Raw genomic sequence first — 24,962 nt, forward strand, 5'->3', positions numbered from 1 at the left:
GTCTGAAAATTAGCAATAGCAGACGGAGCCATAGAAAGCAACATTGTTATGAGATCAGTTGCACCAAAGGCTCCAGATGCTCTGAGATGCCATTTGAAATTAAGGCTGAAAAAGACCAGTTAAATTATCCTATTTGTTGTCCGTGCAGGAGTGTGTGTGGTTAGGTTTGTTTTCTTGGTTTTCTGAACAGGTGAGTGTGTTCTCAAGTAACTGAGTGATGATGTTTTTTATCTTCTTTTTGTCCCAGAAATTTGGAGATAGATCCTGGCAAAAGCCAGGAAAGCAGTCCCAGCAGAAAGTTAATTTTAATTACCTTGGTCAAAACCTTTTTAATTCCTTAACTGTGAGGTCACGTATTCGCATGCAAGGTGCCTCCAGGTTACCCAACTGCACTATCTATGTTGTGGATCCCGGGTATTTAGGTTAGTATCAGTGGTAAATTTTCTGAGTGTTTGTTTAACAAGAGTTTATATTAATGCCTCTATGTACCTTGCTATCTGAATCCCTTTATACACTTGTAAATATAAACTATACTACAGTAGGCATATCTTTAGAAATGGGTTTAGGTTTTACACAGTTTTAACTGTAAGCATAGATTTACTTTTCCATCTGTACCATCTTCAAGCAACTAGAGTACCATTACAAAATTTAAGAATCAGACTTTTTCTATATATACATGCTGCATAGTAGTTCATCATCTGAACAGCTTTGTGGTCTGTACTGCTCAATGTTTTCTGTTTTTTACAGGGTTTACAATTCATCCTGGTGACAGATGGGTCCTGGAAACCGGCAGACTGTATGAAATTACAATTGAAGTGTATGATAGATCAAGCAATAAAATGTATTTGTCTGATGTAAGTGAAATAGTCGTACATGTTTCTAGATGTATGTAAATTCGTGTGGACAAATAGCTAAGCATCTCTTATTAAATAGATTTTAAAATTATGTAAACTTCTAAATAATTTTGTAAAACATTCTGAGTAGCTCTTGTCAAGGGATGCACAGAGATCATGTTCCAGAGAAAAATGGGATCAGATTGTGGGAAGTATGCACTGTGTACCTTTTATATACTGGAATTTGCAAACCAGTGCAGCCAATGGGGATAAGTGCCGAGTGTAACTTACCTTTTCAAGGTACTGAACTGTATTGTAATTTTCTAGTGTTAAACAATATGTTTACAAACTGAATCATTCAGCTGAATTGTGGATGGTCAAAATACTGTATCAATGGAGGATTATTGCATATCTACTCAGTTTGCATCCTAAAGTATGGACTGTTTTTCAGTCCTTATTGAGAAGAAAACATTTTCTAAATGGACTAATATGTTCCCATGTGCTTCAGAGGTTACAGCAAGGAGAAATCACAAATCTGAAGTAGTAAAATATAAATTGCTTAGCAATAAAATTAAAATTTCTGCCAAATCTGGAATTGGAAGTTTTAGCTAAATATTCTTCTTTTTTCAGAAAAATGACTGTTAATGTTACCCTGATGGTATCATTATTTTTCTGGATCATTTTATATATACGATCTTAAAAAATAAAAATAAAATACGGTTTTCTTACAAGATACTCATTTTTGTTCATTTATTTGTACCAATACATGTGTGATGTTTTAATTTCAGAATATCAGAATTAATACAGAGCTATCCAAAGAATACTTTGAGATTCTGAAATCCTCTTTGAATGGATCATATCATTATGTGAAAGCAATAAAGAAGGGTCAAACTATTATTGATGCTGCTTTAACATCTGTGGTAGATCAGGTATGTCTTTATATTGAGAAATGTTCTGCTTTGCCAGTATGCTTAGAAAAAATATCTGATACATACATGTCAGAAGCATTTGTATTAGGGCTGTGCGACGCTTTGGTTGCTGATTCAATTAGGAAGAGATTCAGCAGCCAAATCTCCGAATCCAGATTGAATCGGGAGACCAATAAAAAGGTCTGAATTGAATCAGAGGAGATTGGGCAAATTCGGGCAGTCCCAGCTCACCACCGCCACTCAATGCCAGTAAGTAGGGGGCAGGGGGAGAGGGAGGAGGGGACCATGGAGGGACCCCCACCAGGCTCCATCCCCTGCCTGCTCCCCCAGCTGCCCTGAGCACCTCCCAAACCCTGCCCACTCTCCCGGCCCCAGCAGTGGCTGCCCTGCCTGGCCTCAGGGTCCCGGTGCTTTAAAAAAAAAAAAAGCCCTGTGCTCGCCGGCCGCTGCACTACCTACTGGGGTCTCTGGGGGCTTGTGGCAGAGCTTCCTCCCCCCCATGCATTGGGGAGCAGTGGGGAGTGCCCCCCTGTACCTGGCAGGATCTGGTGAGTGCAGGGCATTTTTTTTTTTTAAAGAGCCTGGACACTGGGGCCAGGCAGGGCAGCCATTGACAGGGCTGGGAGAGTGGGCATGGGATGGGGCCTGTTTGATTCAGAGAGTTGGCAGTGGCCGAACCTCCAAATCAGATTCAGGTGAATCAATTTGGGACTGTGATTTGAATCACCAGATTGAATTGCTGTCCCCTGAATCGGCCAAATATGTATTGATAAGACCCTGAAATCAAACATAAAAAATTTGTTGGTGCTGCAAGTAAGCATGTGATAGTTAAAAAGAGGAAGGCCCAAATCCTGAAGTTTTCACTCAAGTGAATTCTTGGCCATCTTCAGATGTTTTGTCTGAGTAAGTATCAGGACTGGCTTCTTTGTGTGTGGCTCTTGTGTGTGACTGCTTAGTTCTGCACTGTGGTAAATATCTTAATAGCTGTGTTGAGTAGCTGGGGGCTGTTTCAGGAAGGATGACACCTCTCTGCTGCCTGGACATTTGGGCAGGTAGGCAAGGATTCAGCCATCCAGCACCTCATTTTGGGAGGGGTATGACTTCTGTTTGAAACTTGATGTATAAACAGATGGATCCAGGTATTTTATGCACCTTCTTGCTTGCTAGTGACTGCTTGAACACAGTAAACCAGTCCTACCTTCTGTTTCAGTCACATGTCCCCTTATCTGTTAGCTCCCCTGAAATGGGTTCTCTGTCGCCTTGGCAGTTGCAGTACCAGCAGAACCTCACCAGGAGTAAGTGGGATATAAATAAAGTCCTGGAGGAGCTCCTGATGACAGCATAATGAACAGTTTCAGTGTGTGATCTGATAAAGAAGCAGCATTCTCCATCCATCATCCGCTGTCTTTTCCTGTTATGTGAAGGAGTGATGAGTTAGAAAAGGAGTGGGGCAAGGAGTTTTTATGTATTTAAATTGCCTGCAAACTGGCATTAACCAGGTATAATTCCATGGTAATAACTGATGCTGTTTATCTAATGTAAGAGTGGACATTATTCCAGCCAGCTGCTACTTTATTGGAGGAATTGCTGACCTAGTAGTAGCAAAAATGGTCTTAAGTAGATGCTTGACTCTTTCTGAGTTTCTTAAATAACTTGGCTATAAATAAGGGCAGAATTTTCTTCTTAGAAAGACCTGTGAATGTGTCACTTATAACTGTATGCGCTGTTACTTCTTGCAGGATGGGGGTGTTCATACACTGCCTGTTCCAGTGCGAAACCAGCAGGAAGTTGAAATTTATGTTCCCATTGTCCTTTCACCAAGCATTTTGACATTTCCATGGCAGCCAAAGGCAGGAGCCTATCAGTATACGATAAAGGTATGCTAAACAAGTCATCTAAATGCAGGGAGTGTTGCTCTGGCAGATTCAGTGATACCAGTAGTTATTTTTAGGAATCCAGCGTTGTATATTAAGTGTGGATGTTGGAAGCAGGTTTGTATATGAAGTGTACTGTATTTGGTAGAATTTCACTGGATTTTAGTTGCATGGGTTAGAAACTGATTGAAAGAAAAAAGTATCTCTTTTTTTTGCTTCAATTTTCTATAATTACAGAAAGTTGGGTTTTTTTGCTTTTTCTTGACTACAGCGTGGTTACAAAATACAAACTAACAGAAACATAGTGCCATGTTTTTAACTAATAAAAATGAGAGGCTTCTAACTTCCTACAAACAGATCTATGAATTTGCAGGTGTAGTGACTGCCAAGAAAGCATCTTAGGGTAAATGAGCAAATCCTCAGAGCTTTGACACTGGCATCCTTTACTCCTTCATGTTTTGCTCCTGTAACAATAATGTTGTTGGAAGGCAAAAGCCAGAACTTCATATATAGTAGATCTTTTGGTGGTAATTTTTTATGCCAATGTTCCTTTGGTCTCCACCATGCTTCCACACTTGTGAAGGCACAAAATTAAACTAAACTGTCTTTTCATTGTGCTGTGCTGCGCTGTACTAGAAGCAGTTAATGAAGCAACCTGTTTTTCTTTTGGTACCTTTAGGTAAAATTGTATTCTTGAATTAGGAACATATCTTTTTGTATAGTGCTTACATAGTCAGATTTCTGACTGCTGATGCATGCACTCCCAGTGAATACTCTCCAACAGATTCTGCCTCAAATAATTCACATACATTTCCTACCTAGCTAACTGAGAAATGCTGAGGTACGTAGAGATCTACCTAAATCGCAGTGTGTGAAAGGGACTTTTACAGGCTGCTTGTGCACATGGTGCTGATTTTTGTGGCCTTTTTGTTGTGAGTCTACCCCTTGCTGCTGATGGCCTCACTCCTTGCTGCTAATTGGCAAGAGGGCTGTCCATCGTGAATCTCTGCCCGTCACTGCTGATTAGTCTAGAGAGCTGTCTGTCATGTAGCCCTGTCTCACCATTGGTTGGTGGAGTGGGGTGGGGCCACATGACTGGCAGCCCTCTCAGCCAATTGGCCTGGGAGGGAGAAGGGGGAACCGACCACCATCTTGGCTGCTCCCCTTTTCGCAGGTGGCTCCCTGGCCTGAGCAGGCTGGGAGGTCAGGCCACAGCAGCCATGGGGACTGCTAGCTCCCACTGGGGAGCCAACATTTTATTTTTAATAAGTTTTTGTTTGGTTAGTTTTTTGTTTGCTTTCAGTTTGCTGACTTTGGAGACAATGCCCATGTTGTGATTTCTGTGAAATCTGCAAAATAACAAGTTAAGTAGGTCCCTAGAGATGCACGTCTCTTTCTGATTGAACTCTCCAGTAAAAGAGGCAACGTGTACATATGTGAAAATAGACTGAATTGCATACTAACAGCCTTCATACAGGGCAAAATTTTGCTCTTCTACACTACTGTACAAGATTGAGAAACACCACTGGCTATATTGGCAGCATGTGTCTTTCTACTTTTTGTGCGGTTAAAATTCAGCTCAAGCCCATTCACCTTATAACAGCTGTATCAACCACAATAACAATGCTTAGGTCTTCTGCACTTTTCTGTTACCTTTGCTGTAGTTTACATTTGTTGTACTCAAGGGAGAGAGAGACTTGGATTACATGGTCTTCTAAAAACTTTCTTTATTTCTTTCTTATTTATCTGGCTTATAGATTGCATTAAGTATCCTGCTAATACATTTATGTTCTGTAAATTAAAAAGATCATTGTTTTTAACTGGTTGCACCAATTTTTTTCATGAAAATAGAACTGGTACTGATTTTAAAACAGCATCTACATCGGTTCCTTTAGTGAGATTTCTCTCAGCATGTACATATACTTTAATCAGTATTAGTAATCATTTGAGGTAGAATTCTGTTTCCCTTTAGCCATGTGTGTGGCAGTTTTTTTGTTGAGCAGGTAGTATGTATAGACAATTTATGTACATGCATACCTGAGCACAAGTCCCAGAAACAAAATTGGTTTACTCAGAAAGGGTTTGGATCTGTGCCTCAGGGTGACTTTCCAGCACAGTGCTTAGACCCCCATGTCTCAGGTCAGGCATTTCATTCTTAGTGCTGATTATTAATTTAAAGCAGATGGATTGATTGCACTTCCTATTTGTGGATAACTCTCCTTGTGCTTCTCAGTGGGTTTTGGCTCATGCTCTTGGCATTGGATCAGGCCCAAAGTTTGTTTATGATCCAAGAAGTGATTCTGTCCAAATGGTATTACAGGGATTTCATGTTTCGCTTTGTGTCAGTGTATCTTCTGAATAAACTCTCTCTTACTATAAATAAGGGAAGCTTGAATATCTTTTTTAGCTTTCACAAATTAGTGAAGCCAGATTCAGATTCCTAGCTTTGTAGGATTAGTAAGTCAAGTTGTATCCTTTCTGGTAGTTTGTTTTGTTGGGGGTGGGTGGGGGGTTAAATCTGAACAATCAGCAGATCTGACTCTGCTTAAACATTTAAGACAACAACATTTCCAGCAAGTCTTCTCACCAGTGTCATATTTTAATGGAAGCTATGCATATTCAGAAATTTCTGATGTCTCCAAAATATTTTGAGAAGATAGTTTTGAGTTGCCTAAAGGAATCTGAGCTTTCACACACTCTCTCTCTCTCTCTCTTCCCCCCGCTCCACCCTCCCAGATCTATTCCTACTCTTGCATAGTGTTGCCTACTGACCAGTAATTTTCAAATTGCTCTCTGTAAAGGGTTATGTAAAAGCTCACAAGAGGAAGGGAGTTACCATGTTAATAACCACCTTTTATAGTACATTTTTACATCAGTTGTGTCCATAAAAATCAATGTAGAAATTGTTACTTATGCTATAGAAATGAACACCCACATAATTTGTAGCTTTTCTTGTTGGCTATAGAATTTTGTTCCACAGGTGGACATAAGGGGCAGCTGGATGATATATAGAAAGGGGGCGGTTAAAGAATACGACTATTTTCAATATGCTTTGCTGTGCAACTGTTGGAGTGAAAATTTTCATAACTTATAATACTGTTTAAATAATAGACATTCTGTAGTGATGTAATAGTTTTCTTTATATAGTCTTTAATATTGAAGACTGAGGACAACAGTGTTAATTGTGATGAGAAAAACAGTTGTTCTTGACTTTAGATGAATAAGAAGCGACAGCAGATGGTGTTATGCTCCAATGTCCACAAACTTTTATATTACTTGATGGGTAATGTCATTCCTTTATTTCTATGGACTATAAAATCGAGTAACTTGTTCTTTTCCCAGCTACCTCCTTCCCCACCTCCCTATGACCTCTGAAATAATCCCCTTAAATTCCAGAGGATAATCTTAAGATCTTTCAAGAACTGAAAACCTTTTTGATTTTTAGGAGATAGAGTCCCAATAGATGTGAGCATCTAGGTTTAGCACTTACTAGGTCCTTCCATGAGAGGTTGACCTGTACAGTGTACAGGCCTCAGTATTGCATGTGAATGTATGGACAGTCCTCACTTCTACCTATCATTTGGTCCCAAATGATGAATTTTTGGAGCAATGGATATGCCAGATGTTTACAGACAGACCTGCTAACATTGTCTTCAAGCAAAAAATAAAGATATGATGACAGCACAAAATCAATTCTTCTCTTTTCTCTTCCCCTTCTTTTAGACTCCTCAGCAATTCCCACTGGTAGAAGCCAGTTGCCATGGTAGAGCAGGTTAGCTACTCTGAGACCTAAAATCATCCAGTTGGCTGTCTCTCTTTTGGATTTCAGCAATAGAAAATTAATCACAATTTTGAACAATACAGCAATCATACATGCCAGGCCTCTGCTGTGCTGACTTGTGAAATGATATGCTGACTACAAGCACTATTAACCACTGGGATCTGTGAGGATTAGAATTTTGCAGCTGTAGCTGAGACTGGTTAATACAACATACATGCATGAAGAAATCTGAAATTAAAATGAACAAAAGGTAGTAATCTGCTGATCCCAGAACTGGCTTATTTAAAATGGTGGGGCTTTGTTTTGGCTGTGTTTCAGCCCTAGGAATCCTAGCCCTAGCCAGCGCGTTCATAATATTTTATACAGTACATCCAAATATGATGGTTTGATGGACAATAAGCAAGAAAACAGAATGCTATCTTAGTGTGGCTAAATAATTTTCTATCTACATTTTAGGCTCATGGTGGAAGTGGAAACTTCAGTTGGTCCTATTCTAACCAGGCTGTTGCTACAGTAACAGTCAAAGGAGTAATGACAACTGGGAGTGACATTGGTGTCAGTGTTATACAGGCAAATGATGTTCAGAACCCACTACACTATGGAGAAATGAAGGTAAGCAGTATTTTCTGTATTCACTTCTGAAAGATGCTTTCTTTGTGGCTTCTAAAGACAAGTAGCACTATCAGTGAAGGAACAGAGCAGTCTCACATAGTGTTGCTTCCATATGCTGGATCAGGCTGGATCACACTACCAGAGCCTCCTCTTAAACTCTAATTATCTTAATTTGAAGTTTTCCTATAAAATATGGTAATGAACATTACAAGGTGGAGATCCACAATCTGATTCAGGAAAGTTAAAACAAAAATGCTTCTGGGAGAGGTCTGAGCAGGGGGGGGTTCTCCTTTTATATAAACAATGGTAGAAGATACTATCCAGGTGGTTAGGAACTTCCCTTCAAAGGCAAAAGGCCAGAATTTTACAAACTCGCACATGACGATCTATATACCAAAAACTCAATCCCTTAAGTAGTTGATAGTTTCACTATGAATGCAGGGGCTTTCAAAACTCCTGTAAACTGCACCTCCACATTTTTCCTGGATGATAGTCTGGAGTAGTGACCTAGTGTAAAAATCTAGGATCAGTATATGCAGCCGACCTACCAAAGGATCACTGTAGCTGGAAGCAAATGAGAAAGATGTGTCTCTGTTTTATGCTTGTTATGGATCTTCCATAAATTTGAATGCTTTTTCTTTAGCATTTTATGTAGCTTAGGAAACTTTCAGTTGTGGGGGACAAAAATGCTCCTTTTCGTTCCTTAACTGAAGTTGTATGACTGCTTTAATCTTAGTAAGACTGAAATGCCATGCATAGTAACCTGAAATAATAAAGTATAACATTTAATAGCATTTTCCACAAAAGAGAGGGACCACTGGTCAAATTCTGTCTTGTTTAATTTTAGTCTGCTTACCTCAGTTATAGTGATGAATACGTGAAAATCAAACCTCTGTGCAGTGCTGCTGGTGGTGGTAAGAATGAAGGCCTCACAGCAGCATGCCACTTTTAGCACATGTTTGCATAGTGTGCTGCACTGGGGCTAAAATGAAGACACTTTTGTCTATATCTGTCTGAGTGAAATATAGCTACTGAAGCATGGTCTGAATATCAGGTTTACCCAAAGAATCTTGTCTGCCTATGTCCTTAGACCAACATGGCTACAGCCTATACCCCTGAGGCATTTAAAGCCACACTTCTACTTCGTTTTTAATAACCTAAGATTTGGAACAAAAGCTTGACTTAAAAGTTTGCTCTTGAACTCGCAGGGCACGTGCACCCATGCAGGCACGTGCACTTGCAGCAGGTCAAATAGAGGCAGCACAAATTTGAGCCAGGGCTTTTTGCCTCAGCATACATGCCTGGATGTGCACTTTGGTGTGGGGCAAATTGTGTCACCTGGGGAAAATAACCCTGCCTGGCTCCTCCTGGATCTGCAACCAGGGGGAGCTAGAGCTCTGGGCCACCACTTGTGTTGTCCCCAGCAGTTAAAAAGCTGCCCTGTCAAGTAGCTCAGGGCTACTTGCTCTCAGGAGCTTCTGAGGTGCAGCCAATTGGTACCTGGAGACGCAACCCTTTGTGCCAGCTGGACTGCTGAAGCAGCCCTGAGAGTTCCCTGCACCCCCAGGGATGCTACCTGACTGTGACCTGCTGCACACCTGCCAGACCTGGATGGGGCTGCACAGCCAGTAGAGGCATCTGCCCATCTGGGTCACCTGCCAGTGGGCTATGGCTACAGAGTTGGCCTTTGTGTGGCACTACTGCCATGTGTGCCCCCTCCATGGGCAGCTATCACCTGGAAGATGTTCTTAGTGTGGTGGACTGCTTTGAACTGTCAAAGCATGCCCTTCTAGCCCCAATTGGCCAGGTCAGCCACAGCCAGCTGAGTCCAAGGTGCCAGCTCTGAGCAGGCAGGGTCCTGCCACTGGCCTCCCTAGCAGGAATTTGGTGTTCTCTATTTGAAAACTGAAAAATCCCTGATTTAAAAAAAAAAAAAAAAAAGCCGAAGTCAGTCTATAAAATGCCCCAAAATCTATGTTCTTCCACAATTGAAACAAAAGACCACTATATACACACAGGAGACAGTGATCAGTTGGGCAGTGTTTTATGGATGTATTTATAGTGTTAGAGCCATTTGGAAGCCTAGTGGTGTCTGTATCATCATAATGAAGTGAATTCTAAATACCTATATGTTTTGCTGCCCCCCACACGGGCTACCACCCCCCTCCTCCATACAGGGCCCACAAGCCCCACCCCCGCTTGCTCCCTGGGTCCCCCCACCCCAGCCTCTGGCACTTAAAAGAAAAAAAAAGCGTCTATTCACCAGCAGTAGCAGGGACTGTGGGGCCTCCTGGCAGATCCCACCCCCCACGCAGCACGGGACCCAGGCTGGGGCTGCTGCAGTTGTCTCCCAGCCCCACGATGTGGGGTCCCACAGTGCCCCTGACAGCAGCTGCTACTGTTTTGTTTTTTTTTTAATTGCCAGGATGCTGGGGCCCAGAGGGGCAGCAATTGGAGGGGCGGGGCTCAGGGGGCAATTGGGGAGTAGGGCCAGGCAGGGCAGGGATTGCGGGGGTGGGACTGGGCAGGGCAGTGATGGAGAGACTCAGGGGGTAGGTGGGGGATCTAATTTTGCCCCTGTGCTACAGATTTCTAGCACGGGGAACATTTTGTTCCTGCACATGCCTCTTGCAGCGTCTCAAAGGGCTTTGAGATGCTGCAAGACACATATGTGCGCATGTTTGGATGCACCCACAAGCTACAAGTTAGAATCTGTGACTGATCTGACTGTCTTTGTACATTATATGGTCAGCATGAAATCTTTACCAAGCTTATATGTGTTTATGCCTGTGACAGGGGGCCGCCCTAAGGCCAAACTCTGCCTCAGCCTACCCACCTGTCTTGGGCAGTCTGCCCACCTACCTCATCTGCCACGCCTTGTATAATAAATAAAGTTGTTCGTTAGGCGGGGTCTGCCCTTCATGTACCCAGCTATACTGCACAGTGCATACATGTTTGCAGGTGTTACTACCATCATCAATTGTATACACCCCTGGCATTGAGCCCACTGGCTCCTGTTTCTTTGCAACTCATGAGCACTGAGTTCTCTAGAGAGTGGCTTTCTGCACCTTTATCTGAGATGCCTGGCTCTCTGCTTATCTCTTGGACACCTGGCGCTGCACCCCTCTGGCACTCTGGGCTTCTGCGCCCTTCCAGCTGCCCCCTTTTTGGCGCTCTGGACTCTACCAAATCTTTTGCTCTTTAAGGGAACAAACTTCCACTCAGAGTAACATGCCCCTATCTAGCTACCTGGGAGACTCCCTTTAACACCTAGATAACAGCAGGCAGTAGCTAGGCAGGCAGCACCAGATCTGAAGTAGCTTCAGCAGGCAGGAGCTCCTTCCCTGTCAGTTGCCAGGATGTGAGTGCATCTGCTAGCTACAGCCTTGGTTTATATATCCCAGAACCCTGCCTCCTGCTGGTCAGATGATGTCTGCAGGTGTGGCCCATCACTCCCTTAAGCTGTTACCCCAGCAGCCTGCAGCTGGCGAGCTCTGTTTGGCCTGCAGAGGTCCCTGGCCAGGCTTCTTCAGCCTTAAGAAGCAGGCATGTCTTAGTGCCCTGCTACAATGCCAAACAGATCCCTAGTTAGAGACGCAGCTGTTAAGCAGCCTCTCAATCTTATGGGAGGTGATGTTCTCAGTCTCTGAAGGAAAATGGCATTTGATCTATTAAGAGCATTTGCAGATTAAGGAAGTACACTTGCCTTCCAGGACACACAGGTGTAGTTTAGAAACTAATGTGGAGTGAACTGATTGGATTAAAATTACAGATATTGGCTTCCCAAAATAAGTCATTGTTTTTAGGTTCTCTGTAGCATAACATAGCTGAAGTTCTGTAGGTGCCATATTGCATTTTTGATGCCTCAGTCCTTTTGGAAGGAGCTTTAGAAAGGATCTGCTTGTCCCAATCTCTAATTTTGTCCCTATAAAGAAGAGAGAGCCATTTAAACAGCCATCCTTTTGTTCTGGCAACCTGAGTGTTTGGGGGAAAAAATATTTCAAAACATTTTAAAAAGTCTTTCTGCATACCAGTACATCTGTAACTGGATGCATCAGCATGTCATTGTTCTGTTTCAAATGAACTATGACAGTTGCATAAAATATGGTTCAAATGACATTTACCATAATTGTTTTTAAACATTGATGTTATGGTGGTTTAATCTGTGAAACTAGTTTACAGTCTTGCTCTAGATATTGCACCTCCAGTGAGCTGTATCCCAAAGATGATACTTCTTAACAACATGATACTTACCAGCAGGAAGTTGAGAAATACTGTTTTTAATTTAAAACATTATTTGCCTGCAAGCTTTTACTTGTATTTGAAATTGTAACTAAAGAAAATGCTTCTTATCATGTGACCTTTGAAAACAGTACTTAGAGCTTTCAGAACTAAGTAGCTCACTTTTGAAGGCATTAAACAACTGCATTTATATGTAAAGCAATGGATTTGATTTGGCATAAATGTTATGTTTGAAGTAAGGAGCTTTTGTCTTCTGACCTTGATGAACAAGTTTCTAAGAATAGTTAATTATATTCTGTGAATATTACAATTTTAACACCGTACCATATGGTCCAACAATATACCCTATCACTATTGGCAGATGGTTTTAAGTCTTAGACACTGCAAATGAAAAAAAATTGATCACAGCAATTGTTATAAAAAGTTCGATCCAACTATGATGGATTCTTTAACATTAGCAAGAAACTATTAAATTAGAGCAACAACTAATAGGGTTCCAGGGGCATGTCAGCATTTGGGTTGATGTATCTATGTACATTTTTTATATAAAACTTCTGAACAATCTGAGTTTCTAGGACCTGATGCTGCCTGTTTTACTTCCAGCATGAAACCTTTAGGTTTTTTGATGGTACTTCATACAGAATGATTACTTCTGTAAATAAAAGTTGTTTATTGATTTTTTATTTAATTTGTTCTTTTCAGCTGGAAGGAAATCTGAAACACAACAATCTCATATCAATACACTGTTTAAAAAGTGTCCCTTAAATATTCTGTCAGCAACATAAAATAATTTAAATCTCCCATGGAATCCCTGCTAGAGTTCTTTCTACACGTTGCTGTTACCTCCTTTCCTGCTAGATGCCACCTGTATCTGGCAGTGTCTGTAGGGGAAGAAAATGCTGAACATCTTAAAAGCTACTATATTTACCTGAGTACTAGACAAGATTTTTACGCCTAATCAGCATGGGGGGAAAAATCTCTTCATCTTAAGTTTGTATACAAGAGCAGCCTTAAATGTCTGACAAACATCACCAAATAGGGCCCCACACAGCTCACCCAGAGTCCCTCTCTCCCCCACCTTCTCTAAGCCTGGTGCATATGATTAGTGTGGCCTGAAGCTGTACCAAGTTACCCTGCCCCTCATCTGCATATAGTTTTTTTGGAGGATCCCAGGACTCATAACAAGAACACCTGGTTCCAGTCAGGAGTTGAGGGGCTAATTAGCACACGGATCCTTTGTGGGATGGTTTCTGGAGTACACACATGTGCTGAGCTGCGGGGTTGCCATGGCTTGAAACACTACGGCCTCTGCTGGTGCCCAGCCCAATGAGCTGTATGGTAAATCATGAGTCTTTTGGCTTTGGACTAACGTCATTCATAGTTTATATTGTACAGAAATAGGAGCAAAAGTGCTACTTAAAAATGTGTTTATGATGTGCCAAAACTTGCAGTAGTTTCAAAAAAAGGCAACATGCATCAACTCTGGATGAATTAAGTCTATGCTTTATTTAAAAGTCAGTGTTTTCCAATTTGCTTTTCACTTCTACGTGCCCAGGGACAGTAGGTTCTGACCATAAGGAACGGGGAAGGGGCTGCAGGGGGAAGAAGTTGGGGGGAGGCAGAGGGCAACGGGGCTATGTAACCCCCAAATTTACTTTTCCTGCTATAGCAGTGGGAAGGGGACACATTCAAAGCAAATCTCCAATAATTAGATTCTCTACTTGGAAAATTATCCCAAATTTATAAAATTTCCATATATAGAATCTGATTATTGGGAGGGGTCATCTTTTAGTCAGGGTCATCTTATATTTTAATACATCTGGTAGTTGTGGGGCACGGAATAGGCAGTGAATCCACAGAATGCAAACTTGACAAGTTCATGAAAAAGCTCTTCAGTCTGGTAGGGACTTGGACCAGTATGAAGGAACGGTCTTAATTTTAGAGGATGTTTCTAAGCGCTCTCTAGGCTAGTGATTCTCTGCTATGGTGGGATACCAGGAGATCGTTTGAAAAGTGAGCATAGGTGCGAGTAGTGCAGACTCAGGCTCATCTTCACGTGGGTGCTGCTTGGTAGGGCTGTGTGAAACAGCACGGTTTCATTTTGACTTGTTTTGCCATCTTGAAGGGACAGTGTTTTGTTTTGCTGTTTCAGACCACTGTTCCATTTCATTTAGTCAAAACTTTTTCACTGTTTCAACGTGTTTCGCTGTTTTTGCCCATAGACTATAATGGGGAATGCCTATAACTTTGTCATTTCTTTCCTGATTTGAATGAAGACAGCAAGGATGGTGGCCCTGCTGAGGCCACAAAGCCTATCAAGTTTCAAGGAGATAGGTGCAGGGGGTTCTAGGAAACTGCACCTCAATCTGTTCAGAGCAAGACTCTGTATCACTTGTAAGTGTGAAGGCACAGAGAAAGCTCAGTTCAAGCAATGCTTTTTATGCTGTTTTTCTGTCCCTCCCCCAGAGCACTGGGTTTGGAAGGGACCTCAGGGAAGGATCACAGTCACCGGCCAGCTACACAGTCAATGTCAGAGCAGTCCTTCCCCCCTCTTCCCCCTCCCTCTCTTTAGTTTCTGTTTAGCTGCAAGCAAGCCTAGATTTGAAACTCAAAATGTTTGAAACGTTTCAAGTGCCCTCGTTTCATTTCAAAGCTGTTTTGAAGCCTTTCATTTCATTTGTTTCACTGTTTTGAGGTCGAAATGCATCAAAACAGCTTTGAAGTGAAACACCCGTCGAAATTTCACACAGCCCTACTGCTTGGCCCCCTTGGCAAGGAGGTAAGCACTGTAATAAATTAGTTTTTGAAATGAGGTGCCTTGCATCTTAAACAAAAAAAAAAGAAAAAAGTGGAGAACCACTGCTCTTGGATGTCTTTGTGGCAGACAGACAAGCACTGAAAGTGTATAGGTAGAGCATTGTTTCCTGCCCTCCTTAGTCAGAGGAAAGTTGATTACATTGAGATGTCTTTGAGAGAGTTAAGAATACTGAGGAATTGTAGGGCAAGACATAATGACTGGGACTTAAGCCTTCCTGTCTCCATCTTCTTTTATAACTGGTTTCATGCAGCCTGTCTTACATCTTTGTTTCTTGTCTCCCTCAGGTATATGTAACTGAACCCAGTGGCATGGAGTTCACACCATGTCAAGTTGAGGCACGCATTGGTCAGATATTAGAGCTACCCCTGAGGATTAATGGTCTAATGAATGTTGAAACCAGTGAGATGGTCACACTGAGCGACTGTTCGCATTTTGATTTAGTTGTGGAGGTAGACAACCGTGGTGTGTTCAAACCGCTTCAAGGTGATTTTAGAAAAGATGCATTTAGTTCACTTTACAAAACAGAGATGGTACGAATAGAAGTCCTTTACCCACTAGTAATTTCTGTTTCAGCAGTTGTGTAGAAAATTAGCAGAGGATGTCCAACTTCAAATGAAGAGATAAAGTAGTTTGATATTTCTCTATTTTTAAAATGCCCTCTTTTTATGGAGTGGCATTTTTCTTTTTCTCTTAGCATTTCTGAGTATTCCAAAAGCTGTAACAATAAGTACACTGAAAATGCTGGCATGTGCAGACTTGCACATAACTTTACTATTTTTCCACTATTTTAGCTATAACACACCTGATTGATTCCTCACATTTAATAAATAAGCATATGAACTGTGGGCCTAATGTGAGGCAATCAGACTCTCAAATAGAGCAGATTTGACTAAGGAGTGGAACGGTCTCTTTTAATTCCATTAACCCATCTGGCCCCTGATTGTTAGTCTGTTTTTGGGAGAAGTGGTGCTGGGAACTTTTATATTTTGTCAGCAGTACCAGAACACTTCTGTTCTTAAGCTTTAAGCATTTGTTTCCTCAGGTATATTCCTAGCTATTGTTACCCATTATAGCACTTTTTTTTACTAAAGTACGGGATGTGCATCTTCCAAATTTGCCAGTAAGACTTCTGTGCCACCTGGCCAAGTCTCTTTACATTGTGTTTCCTGCCTCTAAATGGGGTAGGGCCACAGTCCTTTCTAACCATCCTCTTGTATGGCCTATAGTCTATGTGACTGTATTATAGAGCCAGACAAATTTGGATATCTGTTTGTCTGAGAAGCAGGTATTTTAAATGTCTGTATCTAATTTGCCATTGTACTGTAAAGAAAATGGTTCAGCAAAAAGGAGCGTACAATGGAAATACCTTGACCTCATCTAGCTTAAGGTTTAACACGGGCCAGGTAAAGCCGTTACACTTTTACTGATATATGTGTTTGGAAACCAGTCTATATGCATAATAGAACAGAAGTTCAGCACGCACAGACTGTTTTAAAAATGTCAGAACCCAGTCACCCCACTACCCTCACCTCAAAAGGCAAATGTGTGTTGTGTTTACTACCAATCTAAACTATAGCACTTACAGAAAACTGTGTAACATAAATCAATTCCACCTCAGGTTTTTTGAATATCTGTACCTAGCCCTAATCATTAACTTAGTACATGATGTATTGCATACGTTCATGTAGAAAAGGGTGTCTGGACTATGTAGTTTATTTGGGCTTAGTTACAAGCCAGTTTCAATTTAAAACAGCAAGTTTAAAGTACTCTGCTAAATGAGGAAACAAATTATATTGTTCTGTGCCCTAAAGAAGAGAGCCGTCTCTTCCTTTTGAATGATCTGGAAGCAAAAGAAGTTTATGAAACAAGTGTACTTGAGTAAGGTGAAAGTTTTGAAATTGACGATAATGCATTATTGAATAAAATTAGGTGGGTTACATGTTACCTTTGTGGTCACAGGAATACATATTCTTTGAATCTTCTAAGTATATACATATTATTGTTGAGAAGCTACATTAAGAACTGTCAGCTGTTTCCAAATGTGTGTATGTGTGTTTTTTTCCTGTGACAGGGAGACTGAAGCCACTTTCTGACTATTGCAGTGGAGTCAGAGTGAAAGCTGAAGCTCAAGGATATACAACACTTGTGGTTAGTTATACGCATGGTCATGTCCACCTTAGTGCTAGCATCACGATTGCTGCTTATCTGCCACTAAAAGTAAGACTACACTTGAACATTTTATTTCATTTCTGCTCCTAAAACTTTTAAGTAACAATTCTATTGTGAAACCTGTGTGTAAAAATGAAATGATGATCTCATGATCCTGGTTTAGGTAACTGTGGCTCTGATTTAGAAAAGTAGTAAGTGCATGCTTACGTCTGAATTTACTATGGTATGATGACTGGCCCTGTGGATGTGTGGAGACCAGTGGATGTGGTATAGCTTAACTTTAACAAGAAATGCAAAACTCTAGCACTCTTGGTTCAGAGATGAGACCTTTTATTAGACCAACAAAGAAATCACAAAAAAAGTCTTTTTCTGCAAGCTTTCGGGCATGTACGCCCTTCCTCAGGCTCAGGGAAAATTTAAAGATAGTAAGAAAGTCCCCATAGGTAGAAAATAAACTTTATTTTTGCACAGAGGAAGCTGAAGGTGGAAGTTCCTCTGGGTCCATGAGAGTGTCTTAAGACACTCTGTTATCCAGAGGAACCAGAGGACTGCTTTTGTTCAATATCTTCATCAATGACCTGGAAGATAGGATGGAATGTACCCACAGCAAGTTAGCAGATGACACCAAGCTGGGGGAAGTAGTAGATATGCTGGAGGTTAGGACTATGATTCAGAGAGACTTGGACACACTGGAGGCCAAAAGAAGTCTCATGAGGTTCCATAAGGAGAAATACCAAGTCCTGCACATAGGACAGAAAAATCCTATTTAGTCTGGAGAAGAGAAGACTGAGGTGGGATTTAATAACAGCCTTCAACTACGTGGAGGCTAGTTTAATAGCAGCCTTCAACTGCCTGAAGGCTGGTTCAAAAGAAGATGGAGCTAGACTGTTCTCAGTGGTGTCAGATGACAGAACAAGGAACAATGAGCTCAGGTTGCAGAAAGGGAGGTTTAGGTTAGACATTAGATGAAACTTTCTCACCAGAAGAGTAAGAACCACTGGAACAAGTTACCCCAGAGAAGTTGTGGAATCTCCATCCTTGGAGGTTTTTAAAATTCATCTAGACAAAGCCTTGGCTGGGATGATCTAGTTGGGGATGGTCCTACTTTGAGCAGGGGTTTGAACTAGATCTCCTGAGGTCCCTTCTGGCCCTCGTGTTCTACGGTACTGAAAGACATTTGATTTCTCTGCTGACATTTATATCTTGTGAAGTTTTTCTTTTTCAGGCGTCTGCTTAAACAGTGTTTAAGGAAATTGATAGTATACTGTAGTGGGTTAGTGCAGGGATGCCCAACCTTTGGCCTCATGGACCAGATCAGTGGTGTGCAGTCAGTCCACAGGCCTAATCAACATGCCTGCCAGCCTGACCACGGCCTTATCTGGTGCACACCCACTGAGCCTGGCCCCACATACTTGCTGAGGCCCCATGCTAGATCATGCTTAGAGAACTATAGTACTTGGCCCATCAAGGAAATCCAGTGGCAGGGGAGCAATAGCAGTGTTAATTGCCATTTCTCCCCCACAGCTAGATTTCAGGACACCTAGAAAGCTGTGCAGGCTAGGTAGACATGGTTTCATGTGCTGGAAGTTGAGTACCACTGAGAGAGTGCATTTTTTCCACTTCTTCCTAGGCTGAAAATGAGTTTGTTGCAGTAATCCATTTTTGAAGTTGTGTAGCAAAACAATAACATTTAGAAAGGACAGTTCTCTGCTCAAGAAAAGGTACAGCATAGTAGATCTTTCAGAAGCAAATATGGGAACCACAGTAAAGAAACAAGGGCTGTGCACTGTAGATCTCAATAAAAGCAATATGTAATTATGGGAAATGAGAAGATGCTATGAGAAGCAAATGAGGAAGGTGTGCAGTTAAATGGTATCTCCTTCACAGAATTTTATAAATAGACTTGGACTTCACAATCAGTTCATGAAATCATTCAGGACATGGATATACTTTTTCTTCTCCAAAACATAGTTGTTTGGTTAATTAGTTACTACTCAGTTCACTCTGATATGAGGGTGTGGGAAGCTCAGAGCCTTCAAAGATTCAAACTGGCTTTTTAAAAATAATTAATAATTGGCCTAATAAACTAGTAATGAGAGCAGTCACAAGTGCATGATCACAGCAGCAAAGAAAGGCAGGCCTGTCTTATTACAGTTCCTGTCACAGTGCACAAACCTGTTCCAGTAAAAGTTCTGTTAACCAGCATCTTACAAACCAGCATGCTCAATTAACTGGCATGCCGGGTTGTAAGAGAAAGTGAAACCAGAAGTGCCCACTGTGGCACTACCGGTTTCTCAGGGCCCCCACAGCCCAGGGCAAAGCAGCTTGTGCTGCCAAGTCCCCATGGCCCGGAGGCATAACAGGCTGTGCGGGGTCTACCTCCCTGTCCTGCGGGGCCCACAGGAGGGATGGCAATGCCGTGGGAGGGGCAGTGGGATGCCCCAGATGCGGCAGGAGAAGCAGCAGCCTGGGCCGCTCAGTTAACCGGCATATTTTGTTATCTGGCATCCCCCATTCCCGGGAGATGCAGGATAACAGAGCTTTCACTGTATTTGGCAAAAAGCCTTGCAAAAAATAAAAATGTTTTCATTGGTGGACAGATGACAAAGCAAAATGGGACAATAATAGGGCAGTGCAAAGCTTTGGTAGTTGATTCAATTCTGAGAAGATTTGGCCTGATTCAGAGACTGAATCTCTGAATCTGAATCCTAATTGAATCAGCAGACCAAGTAAAAGTTCTGAATTGATTCAAAGCATCTGAATTAATTCAGAAAAGATTTGGCCACTTCAAAGATTCGGCCATAGACTAAACACGCAGCTGAGACAGCTGCCTCCAGCTGGTAAATCTGTTGGGGTTGGGGGAGAAGGGAGGGAAGGGGTGTGGGGTTGGAGGGATTGGGGCTGGGGCAAGCTGCCCAGCTGTGGTGGGGGGCAGGGGGCACGGCATTGCTGGGAGCGGGCACTCTGTCCTGCTACTGCTTGTCCACCTGGGGTGGGCTGCGGGCATGGCTCACTCCAGGCAGAAGTGGGCAAGTGGCAGCAGGGCATAGCCCCCACTCCCAGCACTGCTGCACCTGCTTTGCACATCAGCTGGCAAGTGGTGACAGGGCAGAGCCCCCGCTCCCAGCACTGATGTGGTCGTGGCAGCGCTGGGAGCAGGTGCTATGCCCTGCCACTGCCCCGAGTAAGCCATGCCTTCACAGCACTGACTGGGCAAGCAGCAGCAGGGCATAGCCCCCACGGCTCTCCTTGCTGGGGCAGAGGCAGGCACAGCTAGAGGAGCCACAGGAGAAGCCCCAATGGCTGCCCCATCCCCCACCCAGCCCAGCCTCCCGGAACTTCAAAAAAAAAGGAAAAGAGCCCCGCACTCACTGGTTCTGGCAGCAGTGACTGGGGGCCTCTGAGGACTTGTGGCAGCTCCCCCATGGCACGGGTGTGGTGCGGCTTGGCAGGCTACTGCTGTGGGGCAGCTGCCACAGGGGTGTCAAGTGCAGGGAGGGGGTGGAGGGAATCCCCACTTCCCCTTGCTGCATAGCGTGGGGGGGTGGGCTCTGCCATGAGCACCTGGAGGCCCCAATCACCACTCCTGCAGCCAGTGAGTACAGGGCTTTTTTTAAGTGCCAGGACTAGGCGGGGGTGGGGCTGAGCAGGGCAGCCATGGGGGCTTCTCCTGCAGCTCCCCCGCCCAGCCGAAGGAGCTTCCTGGCTATGCTTGCCTCTCCCCGGCCACTCTGAATCGGCGCCAAATCTCCCAAAGCTGATTCAGCCAGATCAATTCAGGACAGTGATCTGAATCTCTGAATCAAATCACTGTCCTCCGAATCCAAATTGAATCCTTCCCTATTCCCACAGGCTTAGAAAATAAAATCCTGAATTGAAGGGCAGTACTGAGCAATACAGTGCAATGACTTTAGCCTCATAATTAGTAATGAAATACTGATATCAGACAAGGTAAGGCTGGTATGTCTTAGTATAGTAAAATTTTTGGCTTCTGGAATCAATAATTTTTCCTTAAAATCCCAACAGTCTGAATACTGGGACCAATTTGGCTAAAGTGGAATTGCATTATAATCAGTTGTGACTTATTCTACTCCAATCTGGCTTAAGTTGAATAGTTAAAAGACAAAAGTGGTCCTTTGTCTCATCCCCTGAACATTTCCTCTCTTCTGCCAGTATTCATCCCATCTTTTTTATTATTAGAGTCCTTTATGCCAATTTAATTTATAAAATATTCTTGTTCAATTATGAATACTACATGAGCTAAAATCAAAGCACAATATAGTATTACAGAACAAAGAGGCTATGGGTTTCAGAAATAGTAACACATACATATGATGAATAAGGTACGCTATTGGAAACTAAAGATGTAACGCAACACTCATGCAGGTAATATATTCAAGAATTAAACTGACAAGTAAGAGTTCAAACAAGTAAATATAGAGCTTATATTAAAAGATGTCCACTGAGCTGGGAAAAGTTACATTCATCGAAGACAGCGTTTCATTTCTTGGTGTTGAAGTATGGAGTGAGATTATAAAATGGAATGTACCAGGTTTGGGGACAGAAGCAATAAACAGAGCTTGTACCAGATCAAAGAAGCTTCCTCAAGAAGAGTTCTTTGTATATGTTTCAGACAACCTGAGCTGTCAAAAAATATTGAGACATCATGAATGTAATAAAAGATCTTCTCTCATTAAGACTGAAATCTGCAAAAATGTTTGAGCTTGTTATATTTCAGATAAAAAAACTAATTCCTCCTTCCATAGGCAATAAAATGACTGGCAGGTAGAGAGTCAAAGAATAGGATTATTAAATGCATCCTGACTAACAGTTCCTGGCCTCTTATTTAGCTACCAGTGTCAAAGACTTTGAAAATCACCATTTTATGGTATTTTTGAAACTGTGATTTCTGGTCTTCAGAATAATAAGTTCACTGTGGTGGGTTGTTGTTAGTTTTTTGGGGGTTTCTTTGGGGAGGGTGAGGGAGTTGGATGAGATGTCACATGAACTGGTCCACAGAATAAAGAAGAGTGAAAGGTCTTATCACAGAAGAATGAACAAAAGCCAACAGCATAAATTATTTAATCCCACATTCTTGGCAACACATGAAAGTTTATGGAAAAAGCGTAACCTGTGAGGTAGAGTAAAAAAAGCCCAGAAGAACAATGCCTGCCATTAATAATTGTGTTTCCACATGGTCCTAGAAAATATTGAGTACCAGCCCTTTACCTGTAAATCCAATATATACTTAAATGAGGTTGTAAAACACTTGAAACAAATTATTGTTTACATATTACAAATGTTGGAGCAGTTTCTATGTAAATAAACATCACAGGCAGTCCCATTGAAGTCAATGAGATGGTGGCACAAGATTTATTTACTTTTGTGATATATATGCCCCCACTCCCAACAGAACAACTCAACAGGGCTACTAGATCATCAAAATAAAACAGAGATCTGCTAAACAGCACCTCAGGCCAGCTTTGTTTGATAAATGCCTGCCCAAATAGGATACTCTTGCAATGCTTCTGAGAGATGTCCAGGCTCAGGCTTTGGTAGATCTCAAGAAGGGAGGGGGTTCCAGAGCTGAGGAACAGTTGCCAAGCATAATCTCCCATGCATTTTTGCCAGGATGTACATTACTGTTTAATTCGGCATAATATTCCTAGGAAGTCTCACTTCAAAACTTTGATTTCATTCAGTAGTGTAAATAAACATATAAAGTGCAGATTCTGGAAAACATTTCTATTTGGTAGATAACTGTCAAGTTGGAGAATTCAGAAGTTAGAGGATGTAATTCTGACCCTTTTTAAGTCATTTTCTTCAGCGGCTCTAGGGCCCACCCAGCATCTCTCTTTTTTTTTTTGCCTTGGAGTCAGTCAGTTTTGCCTTTTACTGAAGTCAGTAAAAGGAGAACTTGATTATCAGCTACTGGAGATTTTTCTTCAAACTGTTGGGATTCTGTGGATATTAATAATGCTAGAGAAAGAATTAATTTACTTTTAATGGTCTGTTTTAGTATTCCTGTGTTCTTAACCAGCCTTTATTTTTTTTTTAAGTTTTTTATAAAGCTTTGGACAAATAGTAGCTTCAAGAAAATAATCAGATGGTTGGCATTTCCACTAGGAATGATAAAATGTCACACAAAGTAAATCACAGTATAACACGTGTTTTAATATGTATGTTTGTGACTATATCCTTTGTTCATTTGCAGACTATTGATCCTCCTTCAGTTGCCTTAGTAACATTGGGTTCTTCTAAAGACATGTTATTTGAAGGTGGACCCAGACCATGGGTGCAAGAACCTTCAAAATTCTTCAGGAACATCACTGCTGAAGATGCAGGAAGCATTAGTTTATCCTTATTTGGGCCTCCTACATCTCGAAATCATTTCCAGCATTGGGTTAGAGTATTTTGCAAAAGCCTAGGAGAGCAAGTAAGTGCCTTAAGATATTTATGGCTTGTTGTTTCTTTCCCCCCATCAAGTCCACAGTCAAGGCAATTGAGAAAATACCGGATTGATTTATGATGAAGAAATCTAGCCTCCAAATGATGAGTGGTTGCTGTAATAAGTCAGTAAGAAACTTGACTAAGTAATTTTTAAGCATTTTTTAATCTGATGCCAGTCTTGAGAGCTAAGCATTTTTTATAAATATTTTATAAAGAAATGGGGCTCTTTAGTTTGGAAAAGCGCAGATCAGGGATGATCTGATGGCCACCTATAAGTCTATCAGGGGTGACCACCAGGATCTGGGGGAATGTTTGTTCACCAGAGCGCCCCAAGGAATGATGAGGTCGACCTGTCAAACTACTGCGAGACTGTTTCAGGCTGGACATAAGGAAGAAGTTCTTTACTGTCCGAGCCCCCAAGGTCTGGAACAGCCTGCCATCGGAGGTGGTTCAAGCACCTACAGTGAACATCTTCAAGAGCAAATTGGATGCTTATCTTGCTGGGATCCTATGACCCCAGCTGACTTCCTGCCCTTTGGGCGAGGGGCTAGACTTGATCTTCTGAGGTCCCTTCTAGCCCTAATGTCTATGAAATCTATAATTATAATGGTTTACTATATTGTGAAGCTGAATATATCTTATCATTATTATCAGTTATTAAAAAGATACATTCAACAGAAATTGTTATGACTTACTTGCCATGAATAAGATTGTTGCAACAGGCTAGGAACAGACTGCATTTATCTGGCACAAACAAAGATGTGACTTTGTTTGTCACAGAATAGAAATGCCCTGAGATTAGTATGTACAAACATTGCCCTTCCAGTTGGAATTTAGTGCTCAGCTAAATGTAGTGACATGTTTTTTGCCATTGATTCAGTGATGCAAACCTGGGACAACCATTCAGACCCGCTTTCAGATGTTTCAGGACAAGCTTTGCACTTATCCTGTGAGCCACCTTAAGTTTTGTCCCAAGAAAATAGAAATGGAAGTCTGAATGAATATTCTTTGTCCTGGGATAAAATGGTTTATTCACATTTCAGTTCTGGACCAAGTTAAATTGGAGTCCAAGTACTCTTGCTAATGTTCAGGTATTATTCAGGTACACTGCTTTAATATTGTAGGTTCAGGTGGTCAGCTCATGATTGCATTCACTGACAAGGTTTCATCATTTCTTGTTTCTCCAGTATGTAGTAGAAGAGAATTTCCTTGCTTGACAAAACTGCAAGATACATACGACATCCATGTCTGGCC

At 41.9% G+C, this 24,962-nt stretch overlaps 1 protein-coding gene across 1 annotated transcript in view; it reads left to right on the forward strand.

Moving 5' to 3' along the window:
• NUP210 (nucleoporin 210) overlaps positions 1-24,962 on the forward strand; it is a gene marked incomplete at its 5' end in the record, with an annotated part of 113,610 nt that overhangs the window by 31,064 nt on the left and 57,584 nt on the right. The window contains 8 exons of the mRNA XM_019537020.1: positions 354-422; positions 748-854; positions 1,622-1,762; positions 3,502-3,639; positions 7,874-8,029; positions 15,374-15,572; positions 17,161-17,306; positions 23,473-23,694. Coding sequence (XP_019392565.1) covers positions 354-422; positions 748-854; positions 1,622-1,762; positions 3,502-3,639; positions 7,874-8,029; positions 15,374-15,572; positions 17,161-17,306; positions 23,473-23,694 — 1,178 coding nt within the window. The remainder of the gene's footprint in view (positions 1-353; positions 423-747; positions 855-1,621; positions 1,763-3,501; positions 3,640-7,873; positions 8,030-15,373; positions 15,573-17,160; positions 17,307-23,472; positions 23,695-24,962) is intronic.

Source organism: Crocodylus porosus, unplaced genomic scaffold, assembly GCF_001723895.1.
Source record: "Crocodylus porosus isolate Cpor-Errol unplaced genomic scaffold, CroPor_comp1, whole genome shotgun sequence".
Classification (NCBI taxonomy): Eukaryota; Metazoa; Chordata; order Crocodylia; family Crocodylidae; genus Crocodylus; species Crocodylus porosus.